The 27,789-nt window shown below is 42.9% G+C and overlaps 1 protein-coding gene across 1 annotated transcript in view; it reads left to right on the top strand.

The window, feature by feature from the left end:
• The window catches only part of CELF2 (CUGBP Elav-like family member 2), a 503,139-nt gene that overhangs the window by 79,867 nt on the left and 395,483 nt on the right, over window positions 1-27,789 (top strand). The window contains exon 2 of the mRNA XM_066633616.1: window positions 953-988. Coding sequence (XP_066489713.1) covers window positions 953-988 — 36 coding nt within the window. The remainder of the gene's footprint in view (window positions 1-952; window positions 989-27,789) is intronic.

The raw sequence follows: 27,789 nt of genomic DNA on the forward strand, positions 1-27,789 counted from the left end.
GAATAATACCATCATGTTATATATCATTTGATGTGTAATTTACAGCAGAATGCAATGAAAGAAACCTGAGTGAAATTAGCCCATTAGATCAGTTCTATCAAATGATGTGGCCTAAATAAATAAATAAAACTGTCTTATGTAACAAAAAATAGATATCCTTGATTCAAAACAGACCAGTGAGACTAATTGTTCGAAGAGCTAATGTTATGTTATTATGAAATAGTACAGAATCAATCATGTGTTGCTATGAGTCAACTCCCTTTTCCATGTATCAGAGCTAATACTTGAATTCCTGTTCAGTTGTGTGAGTGTCATCAAGTTGGCCTCTGTTTTTGTTGTTGTTGTTTGTTTGTTACTGATTGCTTCAGTGACCTGCACTGTTCTATAGCAAAATATAGTAAAATAAGTAAGGAAAGTTAATTGATGTGACACCATGAACTGGGTAATATCAACCCTAGTGACGCCACTAATGATTTCTCCCTCCCCCCCATTGATAGCTTTTAGGGTCAGACATAGTATTAAATATATAATGCTTTTGTTTCTTTTAAAGAAAATAGCACGTGTAGGGGAAAATCGAGGGGAGACGAACCTTTTCCAGCCATTCCAAAGTCCCATCTGCCCCCAGCTGCTATTTGCCCTGGGTGGGAAGCTGCTGTGGATGTAGCTGCCATTGCTCAATTGTGTACATGCTGTGCTCTCTCCATTTTTCTGTTCTGTATTTCTGAATTTTGGAGAATTCGTAGTGCCTTGGTTCCACATCAGAAGCAAGGCCAGTTAGCTTAGACCTGCAAAATGTGGGGAGACTGTGAATGACAGGAACTTTGGAAGCATCCCTAATTAAAACTGGCTGCTTTTAATGCATGTCTTACATTCTTGTTAGCCTTCCCAAAGTCATTAGGATTAAGCTCTTTTAAATACTAATGAAGTTTCCCTTCTGTGTCTCTTTTTGCAGAGAGACTGCCACAGAGTTGCCTGGAACATTACCAAGGTAAGCAAGCTGTTCTGCTAAACCAAATCTGTGTGTTGGTTTTGAGAAGCTGCTTATAGGAAGTACACACTCTCTAAGTGAAGCATCCAAGACAGCCTGTCAGGGGTTTAAGGAAAAGAGAACATTTGTATAAGAAACAATTGTTACAAAATATGCATTTTGAGAGAAAAAGAGATTGTTGGCCATGTCAGATAGAAACAGCTGCAGGGCGGGTCTTTTGAGTGGTAGATTTTGTAAAAAAATGTTTTAAATGGCTTCCACCTAAATTATGGGTTACTGCCTAAGGGAGAACATCTCAGATGAGCCTTTGCCAGGATTGAATCAGTGAGTTGGAAAGGACCTATAAGGCCATCTAGTCCAACCCCCACCAGAAACAAGAAAATCCTCTTTCAGGCATCTCTAATAGATGCCTATCAAGTCTTGGCTTAGAGACCTTGAGCAAGGGAGAACCTACCATTTTGGCATTAAGAATTTCTTCCTGATATTCAACCAAAATCTCCCTTGTCTGCACCTTAGCCCATTAGATCTAGTTATACTTTCTGGGGCAGTAGAGAACAAATCTTTGCCTTCTTCCTTCTTTATCATTCACATATTTGAAGAGTGCTATTATGTTCTTCCTGAAACTTCTCCTTTCCAGGCTAAAATATATAGAATTCCTTCAACCTTTCCCAGGTCCTCCATTTCTCCCTTTTGAAGATATCCTTCTAGTCCTGCATGTCAACCATGAGACTCATTCCACCATGCTTCATTTATCAAGGTGAACTTACCTTCATGTAATAGAAGTTCAGACTTCTGAAGAAGAAGTTTATTTCTTCTTCTAAATAGAAGTTTCTTTACCCTATTCCACACATTTTATATAGGTGAGAGATGTAAACTCTGGAAATTATTATTTGGTGCTCAAATGTGGTTTGTTGTGATGTCTGAACCAACACTTTCTGAAATACCATGGGGTGCAAATGGTCACCAAACTAGAATGTGAAACCATGGTTTGAAGCTGGTTGGCAAACCACAGTTTGAGGACATTAGTGTTGCATGTGACTCAACAAACCATGATTTCAGACGTTCCAATCTTGGAGGCTGTTTGGCATAACATACAAGAATTCTCAGGAAAGGGGTGGGAAAAGAACTGCACAAACCATGATTTGGAGTCTGAACTACTGCTATTGTTTGGCATTGCATGTGAATCAACCCAGACAATGTTGTGCGTGTGTTTTAGCAGAGGATAGCATCATTGCTCACATGATGTACCCTTATCCCACTGGTTCAGCAAGTTGATTTATAAATGCTGCAAAAAGCTGCTTGGTCTGAGATGACAGTGGAACCAAATCTGATCCTGGGGAGAGAATGGAGGAGTTGAATTATTGCCTGAATTCAGTGATAGACTGAGACTAAATTCAGGTAAGATGCAGGTCTTGATGGACAGTAGAAGAACCACTTGAAATTGAGTATAAATCCTGTTCTGGTTCGAATAATACATCACCTGAAAGATCAGGATCACACTTTGCAGGTGCCCCTGGACCCGTTCTCTGACTTGGATGGTCAGATGATGGCTGTGGCGAGGGTTGCTTTTGCAAGTTTCAGCTGGTGCACCCACTGTGCTCTGCTTTGAAGAAGGCCTATCTAGTTAACGGAACACATGCCTGAATTTAGTTGCTCAGTGTGCTTTACGTGGAGCTATCCTGGAAGATGGTCTGAAAACTTTGGTAGTACAGCACACTGCTGCATGGGTATTGAGGTCAATGCTTAAGAACATATAACTCCAATCTGGTACCATCTTCCTTGGTTACCAGTGTGTTTCAATTCATTGTTTGGGTAACACCCCTATAAAGGAGGGTGTTTAAAATGTTATTTAAAGTGAATGTTTAAGAATATTAAAAGTATATATTAAATATTACTATATTTAAAGTGCTTTTTCTTTCCATATGAATCTTATCTAACCACTTTGTTCAACAGAGGCCTTGCTATGTGTTTTTCCTCTTTAGGAAGTTTGTTTGGGGACACCCATATGTTAGAGCCTTTTAGGTGTCATTCTCAAACCCCCCTCCCCCAACGTTGGAACTTCTTTTCCCTTTTGTTCTGCAAACCCCTCATCACTGGTGACCTTTTGCCAGTAAAAATGTGTTGTGTTGTTGTTGTTTTTTGTTAAGTAGGCATTTCAGCTAAATTAGTGTTTTTCAAACTGTGGGTTGGGACCTACTAGGTGGGTCGCGCGCCAATTTCAGGTGGGTCCCCATTAATTATAATGTTTTATTTTTAATATATTAGACTTGATGCTACCATGGCATGTGACTTCAATTGGAGAAATGTTACAGATCTATACTTCTATAGATACAGATCTATACATATCTATATAGATGCTTCTATACAGATCTATATCTTCCTGCTTGATGATGTCACTTCCAGTCGTGACATCACTTCTGGTGGGTTCTGACAGATTCTCATGTTTAAAAGTGAGTCCTAGTGCTAAATGTGTGAGAACTTAGTTTAACTTAACTAAGTAGTTCTCACACATTTAGCACTAGGACTCACTTTTAAAAATGAGAATCTGTCAGAACCCATACATGTCCCATATGTATGTGTTTTCCCTGCTTTTTGTTGACCTCTCAGTTGGCTGTTTGGTTTTGTGTTTTTGTTTTGAACTGTTTATCGTTTTGTTTGTTGTGACTATGCTTTTGATTAATTTATTATTATCTTCTTAAGTGATACAAACTGCCTTGAAGGCTTCTTTGGAGGATATAAATTGCCAGATAAATAAAATAAAAATAGTATGCATGTCATGTTTTCAGCCTTCAGCCCTTGGTAAATTAATTCATGGTTCAAGGTAGGTATTGATTGATCATTCATTGTGCTAGATGTAGTCTGCAGTTCATTCCATACCTGCAGTGAATTATAACTGACCAATGAACTTGCAGCTTTATAGAGATTAACCAGGAGTTTACCCCTTGGCAAAGTAACCAAGCAGTAAAACCTCCTGGGGTGTACAAGCTTAGTTTTGCTTTGCTACTCATTTTATTGTATGTTATTCATTATTGTTCTGTCAGGCATTTTCTTAATGAGCTTAGTGATGAGGTGGGGGGGGGAAGAAGCCGTTCGGTGAATATCATATTGCAATTTGATGTTTATTCATAAAATACGTAACATGAAAACAGCAATATCCTCATTGTAATTATAGTACAGCTTGTTAACAAATATTTTAGCAAGAATATTTATTAACTATCTCTTCTTTTTAAATGCTGAAGCAGGAAAAGACATAAGAGCTGGGTCTTTTTTTCTGTTGCATTGTTAGAATATCTGTCTTATTCTCCTGTCTCTTTTTGGTGGTGTATGTTTCCTGATTGGAGCTTGGTAGGCACAGTTCTCTTGCATATACATTTTCTGTCTGCCCCTCTTTCCCTGGTTTTTTGACTTTTGCATCTTTTGATAGCTTCATCTGTGCTGTGAAACATTCTGAAAAGAGGCACCTGAAGTTATTTTGTTTATTCACCAGCTACCGATTGTCGGTGCCTGGCACTTCTGTGATTTTTATTCTTTGGCGTAACAGAGGTATGCTTATACAGTTTCAGCTAGATATGTGTTTTGGGGGGGGAGGGGGAAGAGATTTAGAACAGTAGCAGTTTCTCACTTGTACTACAGCATTTCTCCAGCATCATTTCATAAGCACTTAACGGATCATAGATTGATCCAGTGTGTTGTGGGATAAAGGTTTTGAGATATCAATATGAGTAGATGATGATTCTTAATTATGCCGGATATTGTTAATCTAACTTTGGATGGCAATTAACTGGCAAAAGCTGTAGTGAAGGTAAACAGTCATTTTTGCATTAGAAATCAATTTAGAAGTAATTTTTTTTAACTGCCTTGAAGGGTGTTTGTGTGTGTGTGTGTTTTTTAAAGTATCTTCAGGAGTCCTCAACATATATATTCCCCCCTTCCTTGTAGGCTAATGCCTTAATCTTGGTCTCAATTCTTGTCCCTGATGAAAATTAAAATCTAGTGACATGTCAGTTGGGGAAGGGGAAATTAAATTCACTTAGGCAATGTGACTCACTGAAATGAGATCCAAGCTTAGATTAATACAGACATTGGCAAATTGTGTGCATCTTGACAGTCTGCAGTGAATCTTCCAAAATTCTTTTTTGCTGTGACCTGCTTCCCGCCCCCGCACACGTACGCGATCCTGTTCATTGACTTTTTTTAGATAGCAATAATGTGGTTAGGATTATAAGGATACTGTTAGGATACTTCACTGTTGCTGGTGCTATAACAGTTGTATCCTAAGCCTGTCCAGCACAACGGGAGAAGGGAAACATCAGAGGTCAGGCAACGCTTCTCTGGCACAGGCTGTCTCAGTAATGCCCTCAGCATCCATGAGCGAGTCCTCCTTCCATCAAATGGTGTTATAGTCAGTGTGACATTCAAGGAGTGAATTAATGCATTCACCCATCTCCAATGCAGGAGGCCAGAGAAGCACCGCCAGGGTGAATGACCACTGCTGGGGTGATGCCAGGAATCAGCAACACAGCGACGAGCATCACGGCAACAATTGCCACAGCCAACCATGGGGAGATGCTCCAAGGACCTCACACGCACATGACACAAAATGGCACAACACCCACCACCCCCTACAGGAGTTTCTACTGTTGTAGGCAGAAGCAGAGAACTCCTTGGAATCCCAGCACCCAGTGTTCAAGTCCCCTTATACCACTCACACAAACACACCCATTCAAAAAATGCCTTTTTGACAACAGCAGAACAAGGCTAAAATGATAGCTCCCTTGGAAGAAGGCAGCCATGTAAAACACACAAGTTGCTCCAAGGCAAGTGTTTGAGTTCCTCTGGAAGAGTTTATTAGAGGAAAGCAACCCTTTTGCCAAGGTAGGGACTGGAACAAGTCATAAGGGGAACCTCAACAGCCCTCAGACAAAGCAGAGTGTTGGTAGCGCACTGCTCAAAAACACAGACAAGACAGGTTTTTACCCAGCCAGGGGCTTGCCGTAACCAACAAGGCACTTGCCTTTTGTATGACAAGCCAGAGATACCCATGCGGAGACAAAAGAAGAGGGCAAGTCAGGTCTTGAACCCACACTAGGCACTCTCCAAAGCTAGTTTCTAACAACCTAGCCATAGTAGGAGATAGGCAAAGAGTGCTCCATGGAGCTTTAACACCTTATATCACCACGAGTGCGCACACCTGACTGGGAGACTGTGACCCAAGTGTCTTTTTACCATGGTTTCCATCATCACAGTTCCCCTTACTGTGCTCCAAGTGAACAATGCAAGGTCAGAGAGGTATAGACCATGCTTCCTGCTTATTTTGTGAGCTGTGGTCTCCCTGATGGGTTGATATAGTGGGATTGGTGGTGCTGAGATTGGCTGCTAGATGCAGTATGTTATAGAAAAGTGGGCAGGGTGTGTCTGCCATCTGAAGGGGGTTTAAGATATGACAGAGATATGACTACTCCTCCATGTCACTCCCCCAATCTCCCTGTTTTGGCCCCTCCACGGGCGGAGATGTGCCAGCATCCAAGGTGGCATTTCTGCAACATTATGCTGGGGATTTGTCAGTAGATGGACCTCTGTATTGGTGGGGCCATCATTATGCTGGCATTTATGAATGTATGGTGGCATATCTTGAGGATAAGATTGAGATAGAAGTGAACTGGAGAGTCATTTTTGTGGTGTCACCCCATCTCTGAAATTCCCTTCTTTAGGGAGGTTTGCTTTGTTCCATCAGCCATCCTTTTCCCTTGCTTAATATTAATGGTTTGTATTTGTGTTTTGCCACCGTTATCCAGTAAAAATGATTTTTTTTAAATTGGCACAACTGTGTTGTGTTTGTAGTTTCTTTTGGTTGTATGTTGTGATTTTAATTTTGATGCAAGTTGTGTTGAGAACTTTTTGTTGCGGAGAGGCAGGATAAAAATTTTAAAAAATCACATCATTTATTTCCCTAACAGCAATAGTGTTGTGAGCTTGGAAAATAAACAATGTGGTGATGTCATGGGGTGGGAAAGTGTTTGGAGTTATGGTTATGACCTGAGATAGGGATGCCATTTTTGGTGGCAGCCACATGCCTTCTGTATTACGTAGTTCCCCTCTACCCATGACATTTGTGTATTCATTTCTGCTGATGCTGTGAGTAATGAAGAAAAGAGGGAAGATGGTTAAATCTGAGTGATAAGGAAATAATTCTGTATTTTATACATATGTGTCAGAGAAAATCCAGTTGACAATCCCTTCCCCTCTATGCGCAAATCCCAAACAAATTTTTCTGCACATCAAAGAGAAGATCTTCACTTGGCAAACCTTTTTTATAATATAGTACTATGAAGACGTTCATTGCCTGACCTATTTAGAGTACCCAGATTCTTCTTGTTGCAGACTACATAATTAATTTTTAAATGGAACATGATAAAGAAATTATACTGGCAATCTCCAGAGATTTGTGTACCCTATTTGGCTTTTTGAGAGAATGTTACAAAGGCATATTTTAAAATTTCATACAGGTCTGGCCCAATTTCTGTCTTCCTCCTGTGATTTCTGCAGCTATGGCTTTCTAGAAGTTCTCTGCTAACCTTTAGTTGCAGTTTGGTGTTATCAATAATCAACATAATTGACAGGTCAAAATAAATGTTGAAATAACAATAGAAATAAATCTGTCCTATAATCATGCTTATTGGTTACAGCAGCACTGCAGGTTAGAATCCTGGTGTCAAACCAGAAATGAAGTTCATTCCATTCTGTTATGGTGCATGTTTCCGTAAGCCTTATATTGTGTACATGTGCATTATATTGAATCAGACCACTACCACTGCTCCATCCAGCTCAGTAATGTCTCTGTAATCATTTACTGGCTCTGTTTTTTCAGGGTTTCGCAGGGGTTTTTTCGGTTCTTCCTGGAGATGCCAAGGACCAAAGCAGAGACCTTTTGCACGTTAAGCAGGAATTCAACCCATTTCTATCACTATCCCAAGGATTGGCCTCATTTTGGGACTTTTCAGGGTAATTGGTAGCATGGACTTACCCATGCAGTCGGGATGTGTCCAAACTGGGAAACTCTAAAGAGTTACAATTCCATGTGTATCTTTTACACTTTGTAACGGTTGGTGCAAGCCCAGCAACTGTCTTCCATGCTTGTGTGCCTGTTGGCAAACTGTGTGTCTCCCAGCCCTGGGAGTTACCTGAGTCCTGCTGAGCTGTTCTCATGAGAAGCAAAAAGAAGTTGGAATCAAACAAAAGTCCTCAGTCATGGTACCTGCTTGATGTTATGGGAAGGAGACGATAAGCGTCCACTTAGCAGTGGTGTACAAAGGTCATTTGGCACCTGGGGCTCATAAATTTTTGGCACCCTCACCCTCCCCATGACAAAATTATTTTCAGTAATAGTCATGATATGAAATGAATAATATTAATGACCAGAGAAAAAGAGCAGAGAGTGAACATTTTCTTTTATTGAATTTATATATAATAGGTTTCACATATGTAGAGAACATAACCCAAATCAAAACAGGGAATGATAATATGCAGTAGGCTTGTGGTCTATCATACAACAAAACTACTTTTGTGAGTAATATAGAAGAAAGGCAAAAAATGAATACATTTGTTTTGTGGAACATTTGCAACAAGTTATTTATTCCCAGTGGTAATCTCAGTGCAATCTCCTTTTTGTTACATAAGGCAGCTGTGTTTTCCTTTTCTGGTGTTTTTTTTTTTGTTTGCTTTTTCTTTGCTATTTGACAGAATAGAGATATTTCAACGCAGTTTGTTTTATTGCATTCTGCTTGAATGCATTCTGAATGAATGGCCTGAATACCTTTAAAAGGGGATTGGACAGGTTTCTGGAGGAAGAATCCATTATGGGGTACAAGCCATGATGTGTATGTGCAACCTCCTGATTTTAGAAATGGGCTATGTCAGAATGCCAATGCTAGGGAGGGCACCAGGCCACTATGAGATACAGGAAGCTGGACTAGATGGGCCTATGGCCTGATCCAGTGGGGCTGTTCTTATGAAATTATGCATTGAAGGATATATTATGTGATGCAGTGGTTTTCAAACTCTCTGGGAGAGTTTGAACTGTAGTAAGTCTTGATGGGGCAGGGGGAAGGCAGTGACACAATCCCCAGGATTGTGTCTTTCAGGGAGGCTGCAGGGACTGGGATGCACTCACCAGTCCCTGCAGTAGCAGTCCTGGGGTGCAGGGAGCCCTGGGCAAGCCTCTGCAGGGCTCCCCAGGTCGTCAAAAGTGGAGCGATTGCGCTCCACTTCCACAAAACCGGAAGTGGCACAATAATGTATATTATCACTCCAGTTTCACTTCTAACGAACTGGGGTGCCCTGCAGACGTTCACGCAGGGCTCCCTGCACCCCAGGACTGCTGCTGAAGAGGCTGGTGAGTGCATCCCTGTCCCTGCAGCCTGTTAGTGACACAATCCTGGGGATTGCATCACTGCCTCCTACCTGCCTCCTCACTGCCCCACCCCTTAAGGGGGCAGAGGCCAGGGCCTTCAGGCTGTGGCATCGTGACACCCCAGTTTGAAAACCACTGATATGATGGTATTATTTGAAAATACCAAGATTTTAAAAATTGGGAGGCAGTATCTGTCATGTCCCTGCAGCTTGGCACCCGGGTCTATGGCCCCCAGCGCCCCCCATTTGTATGCACTTCAGAACCCCAGCTATGTTTTTTTTTTTCTTCATGTGTATTAATTTAGCTACACTTTACTGATAGGAGCAGCATTTGCTGGCATCAGCCTGGCCACTGTCCTTGCACATGTCTTTATAAGATGGCCCTAATGATGAGAACCCAGGCAATAGTCATATGTACAATAATACATATATCATTTGCTGTCAATAGGTCTATTTTTTGCTAATTAGCACCATTTAACCAATAAGTGAACATCAAGCCGATATAATCTTGCAATAATTTAGCTCATAAAAGAAGTGACTGGACTTTCAACACCAGCACACCACTGTGTCACTCTGCAAGCCCACCTGATAACACTTTGTAAGTTTTGCTTTCCTCTATGTGCTTTGTTTTTGATTTAAGAACAATAAAGTGCCTTCGTATCCTTACTCTGGGCTGAGCATATGTCTTCCTTCCTTTTCCTTCCTTCCTCTGAATCCAAAAAGAACTCCCAGCCTGCTGGAGCTGCCTGGCTGAAACACACTTCAGGTTGGGACTGTGCCAAATTTTCTGTAGGTTCAAATTTTGGTGCAAAATATGGGATTTCTGGGGTAGGTGTCAAAGTGTTTTTTGAAAATCTCCTAGCATTTTAACATGCTGTTTCACTGAGGTTCAGAACAATTCCTGCTTCAGCATCCTTCAGAATAATGGCCTTTCTTTTCCTAAAAACATGGAGGCAAACAAAGCTAATCAAAGTCCAATGTGTTGCCCATTAACTTAATTTGTCTTCAGTGATATTCTCCTATAGCCAAATAATGAGCAGCATAAATGAGTAAAAGCTACATATGGAGGACAGTTACTTCTAAACTTTTATATGGGTTTGTTTTTAGTGCGCTGGTTGTCTATATGCAGGCCATGTGCCTGAATATCCATGCAGATAATATCTTCAGGTTATCACACTTGATCAAACTTTCTTTTTTTATTTTTATTATTATTTTTATACTTTTTTGTTAGAAGCAAACAAAAAAATTTAAAAGTAGATATTACAAGTTGTGTGGAAAGTGCGGAGATTTCAAAGTACATTTCTTTGTTCTACTACAAAATCATACAAAAAATTAGTTAAATCTTAAACAATCTACACTTATTAAAAAGTATATTTTCAACACAAAAAGAAAAATGAGAAAAGCATAAAAGTTGAATCCCCTATCTGCTCATCAAATCCATGGATTATTTGGCTCATTTTCCCCTCAATGTGCAGGAAATTCATAAATGGTTTCCAATTGTCCATAAAAGTTTTTACTGACTGATCTTTAAGAAGAATTGTAAGCTTATCCATTTCTGCCACATCCAATACCTTTTAGTCACCATTCTTCCAGTGCAGGTATGTCTGGAACTTTCCAGAGTATTTGGCATACAATATTCTTGCAGCAATTGTCAGATATAAAAACATAGTTTCATAGTCTTTCTGAATTGAATCATCCAATATTCCCAACAAAAAAGCTTCTGGTTTCATTTGTAAATTTCCCTTACACTTAGTCAAACTTTCATGATTGTGTTCCAAAGCTTGAATCTGGAGACATCAGCTTTCCTCTGCATTAGGGCATTGGTATTTGCAAGTGCACTGTCTAGTACTAAGTTCTTGTGCTTTATGAATGAGCAGACCTCTGAAGTAGTACAGCTGAAGAAAAGTGTTACCATATGACCTGCTGTTTGTGTACATCAAGACTTGCTATTGGACTCTTTCATCTCACAATAAGGGGGAAAGCAACCTGGTTTCACTTCTTTAGATCTTGTCTGGCTGGGGTTTTGCTACAGCTTTAGGAAATGATCCATTTTGTTCTAAAGTCATCCCATTTCTTCTAGAAGAAAAGTGCATCTCCATAATTGTTAACATTCACCTGTTCACCAGTTGTCTTCTGAAGCTCTCTTTCTCTCATTGCTTAAGTATTATAAATAGTGAGAGAGATGCCCATTAGATTTCTCCAGATGTTTTAAATTCTAACTATATCTTTAGTGTTCACTCTGTCTTCAGAAATCTCCTGGCCAAGAGCCTCTAATTTTAGTAAGCTGTATAATTATCCTATCAAATTACCTGGCATTCAAATTGGCAGCCATTTTTACCACCTGCCAATGACTATTAGAATACTTTACAAACACTAATGAATTTAGCCTCATGCCATCTATACAAAGCCAGCAAGTTTTTGTTGTTGTTTTACAGCTGGAGATTCAGAAGGCAATTTCTCTCTCTCTCTCTCATGTCCCCAAACTTGAACTTCCTAAAGAACTTTGTAGGCTTGAAATAGACACTCCTAAAGAAAGGAAAAACTTCCAAAGCACCCAAACTTTGATGCCTCCTGTCTGCCAGCTCTCCAGTTTCCCCAAACCCACTCTTTACTCACTCACTGTGGTAAAAGCAGCAATGGATTCCCCCATACAGCATGCAAGAGTAAAGTGATGCTTCAGAGAAGCTTCATAGTCACCTGTGCAAGGTCTGCCAAGCAGTGTTCTCCTTACATTTCATGCCACTGTGTGGATTCCTCCTTTAGCTGTGTGGCGCGGCAATGACATCTGTATCATCACCAACTTTAGAGTCATAGAACTCAGTGCTATGGGGAGCTAAGTTTCAAGAGAAACTGATGGCTGTGCAATGTGAAGAGTTGGCAGTGGCCTCCTTTACAATGAATTGTTGTACTCAGTTCCATGAGCAACTTCTTAATGCTATTAGAGCATAAGCACAGGCTTAACCTCTTGCATGTGCGGGCACCAGGTACAAGAGTGGAGACTGCTTTTCCTATTTAATAAGAAACCATGTTCAAAGTATGCACATCATTTTGCATATATTACCTTGATGTGCCTTAAAACAATCCTATCATGTGAATGAGTATTTTCATACTGCAACTGAGGCTGAGAGGGAGCTGCTTGGTTGAGATCACCTAGTCAGTTCAGCAGAGGTGGAATTTGAACTGGGGAAGTCCTAATTTGCAACTTGGTCTCTTGGCTATGAGAGTGCATCAGCTCCCTGTTGGTTCTGCTCCTGTTGGACTCTAAAAGGCTCCACCTCCTGAGATATTCCTGTGCCTGCCCCAGCACGATCCAGGTACCAAATTTTTGCCAACAAAATCTGGCAACTCTGCCTAGTTCTTAATGCAGAACTTAATGAAGAAACAGAAGATTTCATTGCTGCTATTCAAGGCTGTGTCACTGCCATCAGAAACATAACCAAGACTTCAGATGAAAATACCTGTAAAATAAATGAAATAAAATGTGAAGGTAAAGAAGAACAGTTGAATTTGTAGCAGTTGCTGATTCAGAATACTGAATACCTTATCAGATTTAGTAAAGACACGTATATCATTTTTTAGTAAAGATGCAAAAATCATACTTTTTGGGTATGCAGGAAAATATATAATTGGTTCAGTACTGTCCCTTTACAACAGAGATTGTCCTGACCCAGTTCTTGAGAATGAGTCCAACAATCCAATTCAGTGCAGACCTTGTGCCACTGAAATGCTCATTCGAAATGCAAAAAGCAACAAGCCATTTGGCCTGGCCTGGCTGCTGTCACAAGCAGTGAGCAGCCTGGTCCATGTGCCAGTGGAACTGGGATTACCCACTGATGCAGGTAAATTATCATTGGTGGTTGGAGGGGGTGGGGAGAGGAGGAATAGGGCATTGATGGGGCCAGGAACGGGATGGCTTGGGTCTGGGAAGGGGGCCGTGTTGGCAGCAATGGCACACACCAACATCCTATTTTCCTGGGTTCGTGCAGACTGGGGCCACTATAGAGCTGACGCAGATCCAAGTAGACTCAGCTGTCTGGCGTGGACTTACCCCACTGAAGCCTCTGGAGGCTGAAACTCCCCCACCAAGATTAATTGGGCGTCCCATTTGTGCAGCTACAATCCGTGTAGGTAGTTGCATAGGACGGGGTTGTAAAACTCTTATGAACTCAGGAGGTGCAGTGCCCTGAAACTTCTCTCTGCTCAGGGAAGTGGGCCACCACTATGCAGCAATGTGAAACATACATGAAGGCTTATTGCTTGTTTTTCTTCACAAGTAAGAAGATAATGTATGACTAAACATGCTGACTGCATCATTTTAAATCTATTTAATGCATTTATACATTGCCTTTCTGTCACATTGTAGATGTCCAAGACTAAATCAAGTTTATTATTACTAAACTTTGCTAAGACCACTAGCAGGGCCATAGTGCCAGATTGGTGCATGTGCTGCCACTTGCTTATCTCTAAACTTGTAAGAGAGATAGGCAACCATATTTTTTTTTCCCCAATTGCAAATGAATGGCAAGATGCCACTGCCACTCTTAACAGCAGCTTTATTCCAAAATAATAATTGAATGTAATAAAGCTTGAGCAGAAGATCTTTTTACAGCAAGCCAATTTGCTTTGCTTATTGTTACATGTGTTCTAATTTTAGCTTTAAATAAATGACATTTTATTAATTTGTTGCACATATTGCCAAGCTTGCCAAGTGTTTTGTGACAGATGTTTCACAGTATGGGATATATGGCAGGAGCTGCAGGTATCCACCAGAATTGTCAGACCGGATCAGTCCAAGGGTGCATCTCTGCTTCCTTGTATCCTGTTTCCAACTGTGGTGTGCTCAGCTGTCTTCGATGATAAGCAGAAAAACTCTGCTGTTATTACAGCAGAATTTCTCTGTGAGGAAGGGCAGGTTTATTTTGAAGTCCTGTTCCCCAAAGATCTTTAATTAAATATGTGATCAGTCCACTAGTGTGACAAGTTAAATTGAGTCCAATTGTATCTGAACTTCATTTGAGAGCAGACTTTGCTACCTCTGTTCATTCATGCATCCTATGTACTCAGTACATGTGTTCACCAACTTTCCTCCAAGGAGCTCAGAGTAGCATAGTTCTGGGGAGGAGGGAATGTACCGAGTTCAATGTATTTATTTTAAGGTCTGAGAGATCTCCCAGACATACAACTAGGGCTGTGGAGTCGGCGGTTTTGTGTTCCAACTCTACTGCCCTACATAAAACCAGAACTAGAACTCTGATTTGGGGGTTCCCAATAACATGGAGAGAACCCTGCATGTATACAGTTTGATGTGTGGGGGATCTTCATAACTTTATAATGAAAGGATGAAAGACAGATAGACATGAGTTTGCTTCATGTATTGAACATCTGAACAGGGCTCATCTGTTGCACATGAGAAGAGGGTGAAGCTATAACTGATGTAGTTGAACTGCCCAGAGCAGGCATTCTCAAACTCCTTACGTTCTTGACCCACTAAGAAGGTAATTTGTCATTTGTGGTGAACCCACCAAGTCCAGGAAGCTGCAGGGTCACATGGTGCACGACACAGAAGGAGCTTCCATGTCACAGCGATGCCTGGCACATGTTGTTGCCAAGTTTCAATGTGTTGGCCAAGTTTTGCGATGCATTCCCAATCCATGAGCTGCAACCTACTAATGGGGTCTCATCCTGATTTTTGGATTGGCCGTGGACCTGCCATAACCAGGAAGCTGCATTGCAGTCAAGGGCATAATGTGACACAACCAATGACACAGGCTGTGAGCTGGTGAAACCTGGAAGTGGATTCTGTACCGTGTATCACAATGCCTGCTGGTTTCCTCATCGTTGTGCACTGCAATCCATCAAGGGGTTGCGACCCACAGATTAAAAAATGCTGGCTTACTCAATGTGCATTTTTTTTCTATGCATTGTGCTTTGGAGAGGCATTTCAAAGTAAGCTTCAATGGAAAGCAAACGTCTTATGACTAAAAACACAATAGTCATGGACTGGCAGTGCAATTGCAAGCATGTTCAATCAGAAGTAAGTCTCATTGTGTTCAGTGTGACTTATCCCATGCAAGTGTGTTAAGGTTTGCAGCCCAAAACTGGTTTCTCACTAATGTTATGCTAAATGTTTGTTATATTCTGTTTTCAGCGAGATTGCTATGCTTTCAAATGGTGTAAAATGGTTAATAAAACCCCACTCTTGATTGTTTCACAATTGTTTTTGTCTCACCTGTTTTCATCCTTTGTTTCCCCATCTGCTAGAGTTGCTGCCTCAGCATCATTTTTAAAATATGAAAGGCATAGCCTTGGTTCACTTTTTTCTGTGTTGCTGTGAGCTGATGTACATGTCAATGCACATTTAAAACATAATTTAAAAAAATCTTGCTGTGTCCTGATAGCTATAAAAATAACTGACTTTAAAAACAGCTTCAGAACTAAGAGGCTTGGGGCTTCCTCCTCATCTTGTTTTGGACTTTGAAGGGCCACCTCCTCTCCTTCTTGGTTGTGATGAGTCAAAGAGAGAGCACCCAAGGGCACAAATTTTTAGCATACCCATATTAAATTTAACACGCCTACCATACAACAGTGCACCCTCCCTATCCGTGGGTTCAGGACCTATGGATTTGACCCAATGCTGTTCCCAAAGCCACATCAGGAAGGCCTCACTGTAACTTCTGGATGCGTCTGGAACAGTTTTTTCATGAAAACTGGAAGTGCCTTTCTAAAGCCTCCAGGAGGCCTTCTGAGGCCTGGGGAGAACGCATGCTGCCACTGGAGGGCTCAGCTTGGCTGGGTTACCCACCAGAGAAGTGGCACCACCCACATGACCCTGGAACATTTCTGTGTGACCTGGAACCTGTACCCCCAACCAGTGCTCCTATCCCCCCTTAACTACATGTGATCTTTTGCAAATACCTTTGGCAAATAGGGGGAGAAGAAGGAGGGGGAAGCCAACAAGGCTTCAATCATCTTCCTGCTGGAGTAAGGAGGGAGGCAGTAGCGTAGCTAATGATCGTGTAGCCAAGCTCAAAATGTTGCCCCGGAAATGATGCCACAACTGGAAGTGATGTCAGGCCTGGGCTTTTTAAAAGTGAAAATTGGGAGGAACCCACCTCCTCCCTCCAGCAGCTCACCACCCACTTGCTCTGCAGCCTCCCCCCCAGTCAGTGGCATAGCTAAGGCATCTATCTGCTTCCTGGAATCAAAGAAGATTTGTAGTCCGTCCGTCCCCCCCAAGAGAAAATCAAATTTAATTAATAAATAAAAAACGTGCTCCTTATTGGTTTGAGACACTGCTGGGGTGAAGAGGGACAGTTATTCTCCCCCTGCTAAATATAGGAAGAGCACCACTTGAAAAAGTGCCTCTTTAGCAGGGGTAACTGTATTATGATACATGGAAAGGAGAACTGACTCATACTAACACCTTATTGGTTCCATGCTGTATCATAATAACAAGACATTGCAACATGTCAATAACATAATATGTTGTTGGTTCTCAGAACAATCAGTTTCATAGGTCTGTTTTGAGTTGAGAAAATTCACTTTTTGTTCCATAAGGCAGTTGTGTTTTCATGTTCTAGTTAATTGGCCATAACTTTTGATAGAATACAGATATTCCAATGCGGTTTGCTTCATTGCATTCAGCATTAAATTACCTTTACAATGACATATAACATGATGGTATTATTCATACATACCAAGATTTTCACAATTTTGGTCACTAGCTTGTTGCCCCCCAAAGCTTGATGCCCAGTGCAACTGCAACCCTCTGCACCCCCTTAGCTATGCCACTGGAGGGAGGTGCTTATTACTCTGTGCCTACTCAAAAGTAAGTCCAATTGTGTTCAGTGAAACCACCCCCAGGAAAGTGGGTATAGGATTGCAGCCCAAGTTGCATAGTGGCATGGTGTGAACAAGCATGAAGCAGGGAGGAGGATGAAATTGAAATACGGAGGGGGGGCGTATCTGTGGATCCTGTATCTGCAGATTGGGTCTGTCTGTGCCCCCCCCACACACACAACCCCTCTGAAGCAGAGCTCCCCTGGCTTCCGGAAAGTCCTCTGAGCCCAGCAGAGGCTGTGCTTGTCTGTCCACAGCCTCTGCCAGACTCAGACTGAGCTTTAGAGTAAAAATAATCACTTCAAGCTTTTTCATAAAACTGGAAGTGATTTATGCCTTATAATATGCCTTATAAAACTGGAAGTTTTTAATGCCTTATGGCATTAGGAGGCCTGGGGAAGCCCCAGGATAGCAGGGCACGCCTGTATCTTAGATTGTTTGTCTGAGTGCTGGAAGGTAGGCGGTTGGGGCATAGTCCTGATGTTTACTGCCCTCAGGGCAGTATGTTTTCTGGCCTCTGAAGTGCCAGTTCGGGGGGAGGTGGGGATGACTCCTGTGCCTTTTGGCTGGCATGTGCTGCTGGGCTACATACAGACACAGGAAGTCTGCCAAAGGATGATTGGCAGCACAGGAGGAGAGAGCAGCATAGCTTTTGCCTCAAAGAAAGCTCTGGATTGCAATGAACGTGTGGTTACAAATCCCATGGGAGTCGAAACTAACAGATGTGACTCAAGGTTATATTTTCCCATGTACTAAATGCATGTCTGGTCTGGGCCTGAGTGTTCCTCCATGAAGAAAATTCCTTGTCTGCAAAAGGCTAGTGTGTTAGGGAGACCGCTGCACTAGAATCCATCTGCCAGGCTGTGAATTTCTGTGTGGAGAAAATAGTTTTCTTATGGAAATGCATGTGAGAGCCCAGCTGCAACTGAAATGGTATAGCCCTAAAACAGGTTTATCACCTCATTTAAGGTTGTGCGAATTTAGGCATGTGTATAAAATTTCAACTTTCATTTCTGTTGGGGAAGTACTAGTTAAGAATTTTGATTTCTCACACGTGTGAATCAGACGATTGAGGTCCACAGGTCCCTCACATGGATATAGGCTGGGTCAAAGAGCGACTTCAAGTGACTTCAGGGCCCTGGATGTGTCTAGTGGAATTGTATTCTGAAGACCAGGCCTCTGTACCAATTCAAATGATATATCCAAATAATGAGAGAAGAGCATGGACCTGGAAGTCTCCTTTTCAGTTGGTGAGCTGTTCCACTGCTGCATAATCTCAGTGGAGCAGACTGTCCAAGCTGCCCTTTGTATACAATTTAAATACTTTTAAGAAGTATTCCAATCTCACCGTGAGGAGTGGGCCAGATGATCTGCCCTCGCATGCAATTATGTAGCAATGAAATAAGGCATGGGGGAGGATGTGTGTGCGTTCATTCCTCATTGCATGGTCTGGGAGATCAATGTATGGAACCCTCTGAACTCTCCTTATAATATCAAGCCTGCTGGTGAAACTACCCCTGCTTTTTAAAACAATTTGCCATGCAGCACTAGGAGGGCAGAGGGAAGATGCTGGTGTTTGACAAATCTAAACCTAAAGTCCCAGTGGGCATACAAAACTCTTTCCAGGGTTCTTTGGATCCCAGCCATAAACTTTAAATATTTTCTTTCCTTTGCACAAATAAGCCCACATCTTTTCCATTTTAACTTGGGAAGTTATCTTTAAGACCCAAGTATCTGACTCGGGGGACTCTGTTGCTTTATTGTCAAAAATTTAACATTGTTTTTTCTTGAAATGAAGAAAGCGTTAATTTGCTACCTGGGGACAAAGCGCAATGTGTCAGTATATTTTTACATCTGCATGCTTCCCTTGGGGAATTTATGTTGCAAAGTACAGTAGTATCTTAACTTCTCAAGTTTTTCATAATCCTGGGATGTGTACCAAGTATGCCCCCCCCCAAAAAAAAAATTACAGCCAAGAGAAAATGCTATTAAGCTGGACCATAACAGAAATCCCCTGAGATATTTTGCTAGTTTTCATCATAAACTGTTTTATCCCAGGAGCTTCTACAATCCCTTTCAACATTTCTCTTTGGGAGACCATGATAGTGACTTAGGGGTGGAAAATTTTTCTTACCCCCCACTGAGTACCAGGGAGAAGTGAAATGTAAAGTTGTCTCCTGCTGGGAATCAACTGTCATTTGGTGCTTCCATCCCAGAACAGTCTCCTGCGCAGCCCTGAATTTTTTCTCTTCTTTCCCTACTAGCCCTTTTGTATCACATATATAAAATGCTAGGCCATTTTTTAAAAACTGTGAACCACCCTGAATGCATTTGTAGAAAGGTGGCATGTAGAAATACAGGAGATAAATGAAGACTCTACTTGCCTCAAAATCCCTTGGACATCTTACCTGAAGAACCTCCATCTTGGTTTGCATTTCATTTTGGGCAAAATTTAGTGACAACCTACAGATGAGCTGAGCTGTACAGCTTCACTACAAAGAAATGCTGGTCACACTAGTCTCTTAAAAATTCATTGCTTTCAGTAAAAGTTCTGAAACTTTTGTTCAGACTTCCAGGTTTGTCTGAATATTTTGTTTAAGGTGAAATTCAGTGGTTGCTTGGCTTTGAAAATGAATATTGGGGGCAATAACACTTCAGAATATGTAGTAATGCGTAGACTTGCATGAAAAAATTCTTTTTCCCCAATCCTAGCTTTTTGCAGGGACAGAAGCCTCAAGTTTGCCTGGGAATGTTGCTTTCAGCAAAATATGGTAGCTGGTAGCCCAGGTCTTTATCTGTTTTGCTCGCAGCTTGCTAAGTTTCTTCCTGAAGTCAGGATTCCAATCTTTCCTTCAAGTGCAGAGGAGTGCTGGTATGTATGGCATTACTTGTTTCACAACCTGCATTAATGTTTTCTGCTGGTCCCATGCTGCGGAATGATACTGAGAACTTTTCACAGTCTTATCAAATCTTATGTTGCTGTCTTCAGATGTTTCACCAGTGCCAGGAGCATTCAAATTTCTCCTCAAAGTTGGTTAGAAATCTCAGAATAAGGGCGAGATTGAAGCATGGAACCTGAGTTTATAGAAACTTATGGTTGCTTCTGTTCTAATTTTATTTCCAAGAGCCATCCCCTGGGCATTTATTTATACATTTACATTTGGTATCGGTTCCTAAATAATTTGAAGGATCTATAAATAAGAACAATTATTTTTTCTAACCTTGGGTTTATGGGAAAATAAATTTCTGAGCAAAGAACTTCAGTACTTGTTATCTTCAGACAATCTGGCTGCATCTATGGCCTCTGATGCCATTATGAAGAAAGAGGATTTCTGAGGTTTTTTTTTTTTTTTAAAGGCAGAGTAGTGTTTAAATAGTTGCTGAGCTATTGTGGTGTGGTGTTTAAATTTCTAGCACCATCTGGTAGATTGTGTTAAGCATTTGTTGAACTGTGCTTCTGGCTTCTTGTCATTGTGAACTAACTTAAGTGCTGTTGAGAGCTGAAACAAGCCTACAACCTGAGCTTGGAGTGTTTGTGGAAAGGAATGATCTCCACATTCTGGTTCCATGTTTTACTGATAGGCAAATTTTGCACGTGCAGATTTGCCATAGAATGCCCAAAATAAGCGGACGTATTCCGGTTGGTGTGGGATAAGCTTAGGGCACAATCCTACAATGGACTTGGGCCGATGCAAGTTCCTTGTGCCAGCCTGGGAGTGTTGCAAAATTGCCATAAAGCACTTTTGCGTCACTCATTGGAGAGAGAGGCACACATCCATGCACCAGCGTCCCCACACCTCTGCGGGCCCCGGGGAGAGGATGAGTTGTGTCAGCCGAGCTTGTCCGATGCAGTGGTCTGGGGTGTGTGAGGAGGACAGGGAAGAAGCGGGAGGGAGACATTTTGGGGTGGGGGAGGGCAGGTGGCAGGTACGACTTTGGGTGATCAGGCAGGGAGCAGGACGTGGGGCCAGGACCCAGCAATTATGCCGGATCCTGTCCCCCTTCCTGGGCAGCCCAGAGCAGTCTCAGGCTGCTTGGATTTACACCACTTTGTCAGGTGACGCAGATTTGAGTAGACCAGTTGGGGCTGCTGCAGCATGACACGGGGTAAGGGAAAACATTTTCCCTTGCCCTGGGCTGGCCTGCAGTCAGCCCCAAACTTGCACTGGATACAGCACAGGCTCACTGGGCTGCCTGTTTTTAGCACAAGATAGGACTGTGCTCTTATTTGCTAACTGTGAGATGTGGGGGAGAAGGAAATAGGATAGGAAAATAACTCTGTAGGAAAGGATACACCTTGCATGTAGAAGGTCCTGGCAGAGGAATATCTCATTTTGAAACTCTCAAAGTTGCAGTCCTCTGAACAATTATCTGGAAATGAGCCCCATTGCAAACCAATAGGACTTCTAAGCATGCATGCATATCCATGTGTGATAGGGCTGCATGTGTTTCTCATAATTTCTCAGATATTCATCTAAACAGGACCACCCAGATTTGCTTTAATTTTTCATTGGATAGTTATTAGATAGCCACAACTCTGTGGCAGAGCATGTGTTCTGTATGCAAAGGGTCTCAGATTCAATTGCTGACAGCTCTAATTAAAGGATTTCAGGCAATCCAGGTTGGAGTGACTTCTTGCCTGAGAGTTGCTGCAGGACAGGTTTTATTGGGCTGTTGCCCAATGGTGGTTTCAATTAGTAGATCCTTGTAGCCCCCTCACAAAGAAATATTTCTGTATGTACTTACCTGCCTTGGTGTCAGACAGCTGGTCCATGTAGCCCAGCATTAGCTACTCTGATTGGTAGTGACTCTCCAGGATAGCTGGTACTAGGTACTGGGGGCCTGGGGCCAGTACTGAAGGTTCATGGATTGGTCTGGCCATGTTGACCCTCTGGCAGGCCTGGGCCCTTGACCAGAGCCTGACCTGGCCAATTTCTGATATCACCCCTGCTCTAGGATCTCAGGCAGGGGTCTTTCTCAGCCTTGTTGTCTGAGTTTCTTTTAACTGGAGATTGAACGCTGGAGCCCTTTGGATGCAAGGCATGCACTCTATCACTGAGATATGACCCCTTCCCAAATTAAAGCGATTCAGAATTTTTTTTAAAAACCAGTTACCAGAACTGTGTGTGTGTGTGTGTTTTTCATTCCCTTTTTTCCTCCTTTTGAAGTGTTGCCATTGATACATTAACATCTGTTCTCGCCACTTCAGCGAAGTTCAGAGAGAAAAGAAACAGTTACTTGTAAAAGGAAAATTGAGATCAAAGAGAAAAATGGATAATTTGGGTTGAGTTAGGAAAGCTTGTGTAGGGATCAAAAGAACCTTGGGGCAATGTTACTTGATGACGATAGAATTGCAGGGCTAAAGGGAGCCTGACATCTCCCAGCTCAACTCCCTACGCTGACTCAGGTTCCAGCATAACCAGCAAATAAACACCATTCTGGAGTTGCTTCATAAAGTATGTATGGACAGTTGCTTGGAGAGGTGAGAGAAAGTCTGACCTCTTCAATGGTGTTTCTGTTCTCCTGTTTATTGGGCCATCTGCTGGGTCCAACCTATTGTATAGTGCTGGGATTGGCAATTTCTGTATATAGATCAGGTGCCATCTCATAAGAAACATCAAGATTCTTCTTTCGCTTTCAGCTACCATTAGGGACTTGCACAAGGACATGGCACAAGGAGCTACTGTGTGCTCTCAGCTCTCTGGAGACATAGCAAAGAAAGGGCAATATGCATATCAGTCCTTATGACTGGCATCCAGTAATATGTTTCTGGAATCTCCAAGATTGGTGCACCTGATCTATATGGTTTTTATTACATAAATTGTAACAGGTTCCATATAGAACAGGCATGATATCATGCAGCAGAACTAGAAAGACCCAGATTAAAAATCCACCTGGCCATCAAGCTTATTGGGTGACATTAGTCCAGTTGCTGTCTTTCAGCCTAACCTACTTCACAGGATTGCTACAGGGATGTATATCAGTTGTGCTCAACCACAGTTATGCTCAATCATACTGTTTATGTATGATTGCAGAGATGTCCCATGTGTATATGTATATGTCCCATGTGACTAATTCTATTCTATTGCCTGTTCCAAAGTTCTTTGAGTGTTTTGTATTCTTTTTTTCTGAGTACTTCTGTGTCTGCCTGTGAACCAAACAGGGTGTGCTTCTGGGAGAAGCTTTACTTCTCCAGGCTTCATATTGCCCACAAATGGGGAATCTGGCACTGCATCAGTTGAAACAGATCTGTTCTAGTCCTGCAGTTAGAACAAACTAATTGTTCTCTTTCATTTCCTGTCATATTGGTCATATTTTCCTTAAAAAGTGTGCGTTAGTAATTCCCTGCTTTGAACCCACTTGTCATGCCTGCTTCTCTTCTTCTTTCACCAAAATTTAGCAAGCTACCAGCAAACCTTTTATTTGGGATGTTTGGCTAGATTGGGAAATCAAGTTCAGGTTGTTTGATGTGCAAAACTCAGTGTTTTTCTTTGAATATAGTTTTTGGTAAAGGCTACATGCCATCTCATAAGAAACATCAAGATTCTTCTTTCATGTTCAGCTACCATTAGGGACTTGCACAAGGACATGGCACAAGGAGCTACTGTGTGCTCTCAGCTCTCTGGAGACATAGCAAAGAAAGGGCAATATGCATATCAGTCTTTATGACTGGCATCCAGTAATAAGTTTCTGGAATCTCCAAGATTGGTTTAAACCAGTGTTTCCCAGCCTATGGCCTTGGACCACAGGTGGTCCATGAGACCCTGAGAAGTTGTCCATGAGTTCTTAGTAAACAAACAGATAGCACTTGATAATTTCCAGTCTCTCACCAAGTGAGTGCTCCCCCATGGACCACTCCCCCATGGACCATCAGCTGTGGCTGCAGATGGTCTTTGGGGGGAAGAGCACTTGCTGAAGTGTTGACTGTGGCTGCAGGTGGTCTGTTCTTTGCCCTCTTTGGTGGTCTGTGGGGGAGCACTTGTTCAGCAAGACACCCACGGACCATCAGAGAGGGCAGAGAACAGACCGCCTGCATCTGGCACTTTCAGTGTCTTGCCATGTGCTCCCCCATGAGTCCATTTTTAAAATCAAATTTAATTGTGTGCAGAGGGGCAGGGGTTGCATATGACTCAACACAATTCCAATTTTTCCTCAGTGGCCCACAAGCTCCTACGGTTGGGAACCACTGGTTTAAAAGCTAGGAGCCTGGCTTTCTTGCCACCACTGGCAAAAGCATCAGTCAGCTCAGCCAGATCAGGCACTGGCTGATGGCTGATTCCATCAGAGGGCTGCCAGGACAGACTAACCCCATAACCTTTAGCACCGGTGGTAGTGGTACACCACCAATGTACCATTGGGAGGTAGTTGTGGGTGCCATGCCAGGTTTGGAAGAATCTCCCTGGAAGAGAGGGAATTCCATAAACACCACTGAGAAGGCCCTATTCCTAGATGCCACACCCCTCACCTCTACTGGTGGTGGCACAGTCAGAAGGGCCCCCTCACATGACTTGAGAGGACAGGTAGGATTATATGGACAAAGGCAGTCCCTCAAATGCCCTGTCCCAAACTGTATAGGGCTTTAAAAGTCAAAACTAGCACTTTGAAGTCATTTCGGAAACAAACCGGCAGCCAGTATAGCCACTGAAGCAGAGGTCCAACTGAGTCGAATCGATGAGTCCCAGCAACCACACTGGAAGCCACATTCTGCACTAGCTGCAGTTTCCGAACCATCTTCAGAGGCAGCCCCACATCGACTGTGTCATAGTAATCTCATCTAGATGTCACTAGGGCATGGGTCACTATGAAAACCCATTCAACCCCTGGTGTCAGATAGGGAGGACAAAGGGGAATTACAGCATACAAAGTCATAAGAACATAAGAACAGCCCCCCTGGATCAGGCCATAGGCCCATCTAGTCCTGCTTCCTGTATCTCACAGTGGCCCACCAAATGCCCCAGGGAGCACACAAGACAACGGGCACAACCTGTGTCCTGGTGCCCTCCCCTGCCTCTGGCAATCAGAGGCAGCCTGCCTCTAAAACCAGAAGCTTGCACATATCTACTATGACTTGTAACCCGTAATGAACTTCTCCTCCAGAAATTTGCCCAATCCCCCCTTAAAGGCATCCAGGCCAGATGCCATAACTACTTCTTGTGGCAAAGAGTTCCACAGACCAACCACACGCTGAGTAAAGAAATATTTTCTTTCATCTGTCCTAACTGTCCCAACACTCAATTTTAGTGAATGTCCTCTGGTTCTGGTGTTATGTGAGAGTCTAAAGAGCATTTCTCTATGCACTCTATCCTTCCCATGCATAATTTTGTATGTCTCAATCATGTCCCCCCTCAGGCATCTCTTTTCTAGGCTGAAGAGGCCCAAACACCATAGCTTTTCCTCATAAGGAAGGTGCCCCAGCCCAGTAATCATCTTTGGCGCTCTCTTCTGCACCTGATCTGATCTGAGCACAGATCTGAGCGGCGCAGGTATGGTTGCAGCTGGCGGATCAGCATAAGCTGAGCAAAGGCTCCCCTAACCACAGCCACCACCAGGTCTCCAGGTGCAACTGTGGATTCAAAAGAACCCTCAAACTCTGGGCCTGCTCCTTCAGAGAGAGTGCAACCCCATTCAGTGTAGGACAATAATCCAATACCTGAGTCAGGAACTTCCAAACCAGGAGAACCCTCTGTCTTATTAGGGTTTAATTTCAGTTTATTTGCCCACTTCCAGTTTCCAAATGCCTCCAGACAATGATCCAGGACTCAACTGCCTCCTCGGACTCAGGAGGAAAGGAGAGCTGGGTGTCATCAGCTGTCATCAGCATACTGATGGCACCCCACCCCAAACCTCTGGATGACCTCTCCCAGAGGCTTCATGTGGGTATTAAACAGCATGGGGGATAGAATGGAACCCTGTGGCATCCCACACCAAAGAAACCAGGGCACCGAACAAGCATCCCCCAGCACCACATTCTGGGATCTGTCCGTCAGGAAGAGAGGAACCAGCGCAGAACAGTGCCTCCAATTCCCAATTTAGCCAACCATCACCACTGTTGATGATGTCAAAGGCCGCTTAGAGGTTCAGCAGAACTAACTGGGACTCACTCCGCCTGTCCATTCCCCCAGCGCTGGTCATCCACCAAGGTGGCCAAGGCAGTCTTCATCCCAAACCCTGGCCTGAAGCCAGACTGAAATGGATCCAGATAATCAGCTTCCTCTAAGACCCTCTGAAGCTGGAACACCACCTCTCAACTTGACAGCTTTGCCCAAGAATGGAATATTTGAGATTAGCCGAAAGTTGTTCAGATTACTGGGATCCAGGGAGGGTTTCTTCAGGGGAGGGTGAACCACCACCTGCTTAAAGGCTGGAGGCAACATCCCCTCCCTCAGAGATGAATTCATCATCCTCCCTGCCCACTTGACCAGCCCTCCCCAGGCAAATCTAATTAGCCATGCTGGACAAGGGTCAAGTGGCAAGAAGATGGTCTCACACTCCATAGAATCCTGTTCACATCCTCAGTTCTACAAGTTGAAAAGAATCCCAGAAAGAGGGGTAGACCCAGAGACATCCCTAGATACGCCTAATGTGGTGTCCAAGGATTGACCTTGTCCGCGAAGTGCTATGAAAACACATTGCAGTGAGCATCCATGTGCATCAGTGTGGGGTGGGGGCAGATGGAGTAGGCCATGAACTACACAAAAGAGCTCAGCTGGACGATTCTCTGTGGACACAATGGTGGCAGAGAAGAATACCCTCTTAATATGCCCGCCACCACCACAGAATAGGCTCTCAAATGATCTCTAGCCTGTGTGTGCAGTCAGACTCAGCACTAGTCTTTCACCACCTTCGCTTTAGATGTCTGCACTGCTGCTTCATCATCCACAGCTCTCCAGAAAACCAAACCACTCTTACTCTGCAGCTGGCCAGAGGCCGCTCAGGAGTGAACTCATCCTGGACTCTAGTCATCTCCACATTCCAGAGATCAACCAGGGCACCGGGTGAGTTGCCAACTCTGGCAATGGGAAAATCCATTAGATTGCAAAGAACACATTGGGGGGAGTAAGCAGAATCCCACGTGCAGTCTCTGCCATCATCCATAGTGTGCAGTATGGATCTTGTGCACAGAGCCTACAAATACAATGTATACATGTGTACATTTTGTCCTTGTAATCTGTACCCATTCAAAATACAGTATAGCGTACAGATTGTGTACAGCTAACACAGGGAACTCATGTTGGCCCTCCTTAGAAGACCCACTCAACATTTGGGTGATGAAGGCAGTGAGTGATCCTGCTCTTTACCCCGTTTGCAGTAATCTCCGCTAGGCTTTTAAAAAGTCTTGTGAACTTCCTGGAACAAAAGTGAGTCAGCTCCCTTGGCTAATGCTCATCATATTGAGGTTGTTTGTCATCTCATATTTGGAGCTGCAGAATCCCCACTTACTTGTTAGAAGCTTCTGACTTTCACTGTTCATTCCCAACAGGGAATTTGGGAACGGGGAGGGAGACGTATTAGAAGCTGATGCTAGGGAAATCTTGAAAATTGATAGCTGGTAC

This window comes from Tiliqua scincoides, chromosome 7, assembly GCF_035046505.1.
Source record: "Tiliqua scincoides isolate rTilSci1 chromosome 7, rTilSci1.hap2, whole genome shotgun sequence".
Taxonomy (NCBI): domain Eukaryota; kingdom Metazoa; phylum Chordata; class Lepidosauria; order Squamata; family Scincidae; genus Tiliqua; species Tiliqua scincoides.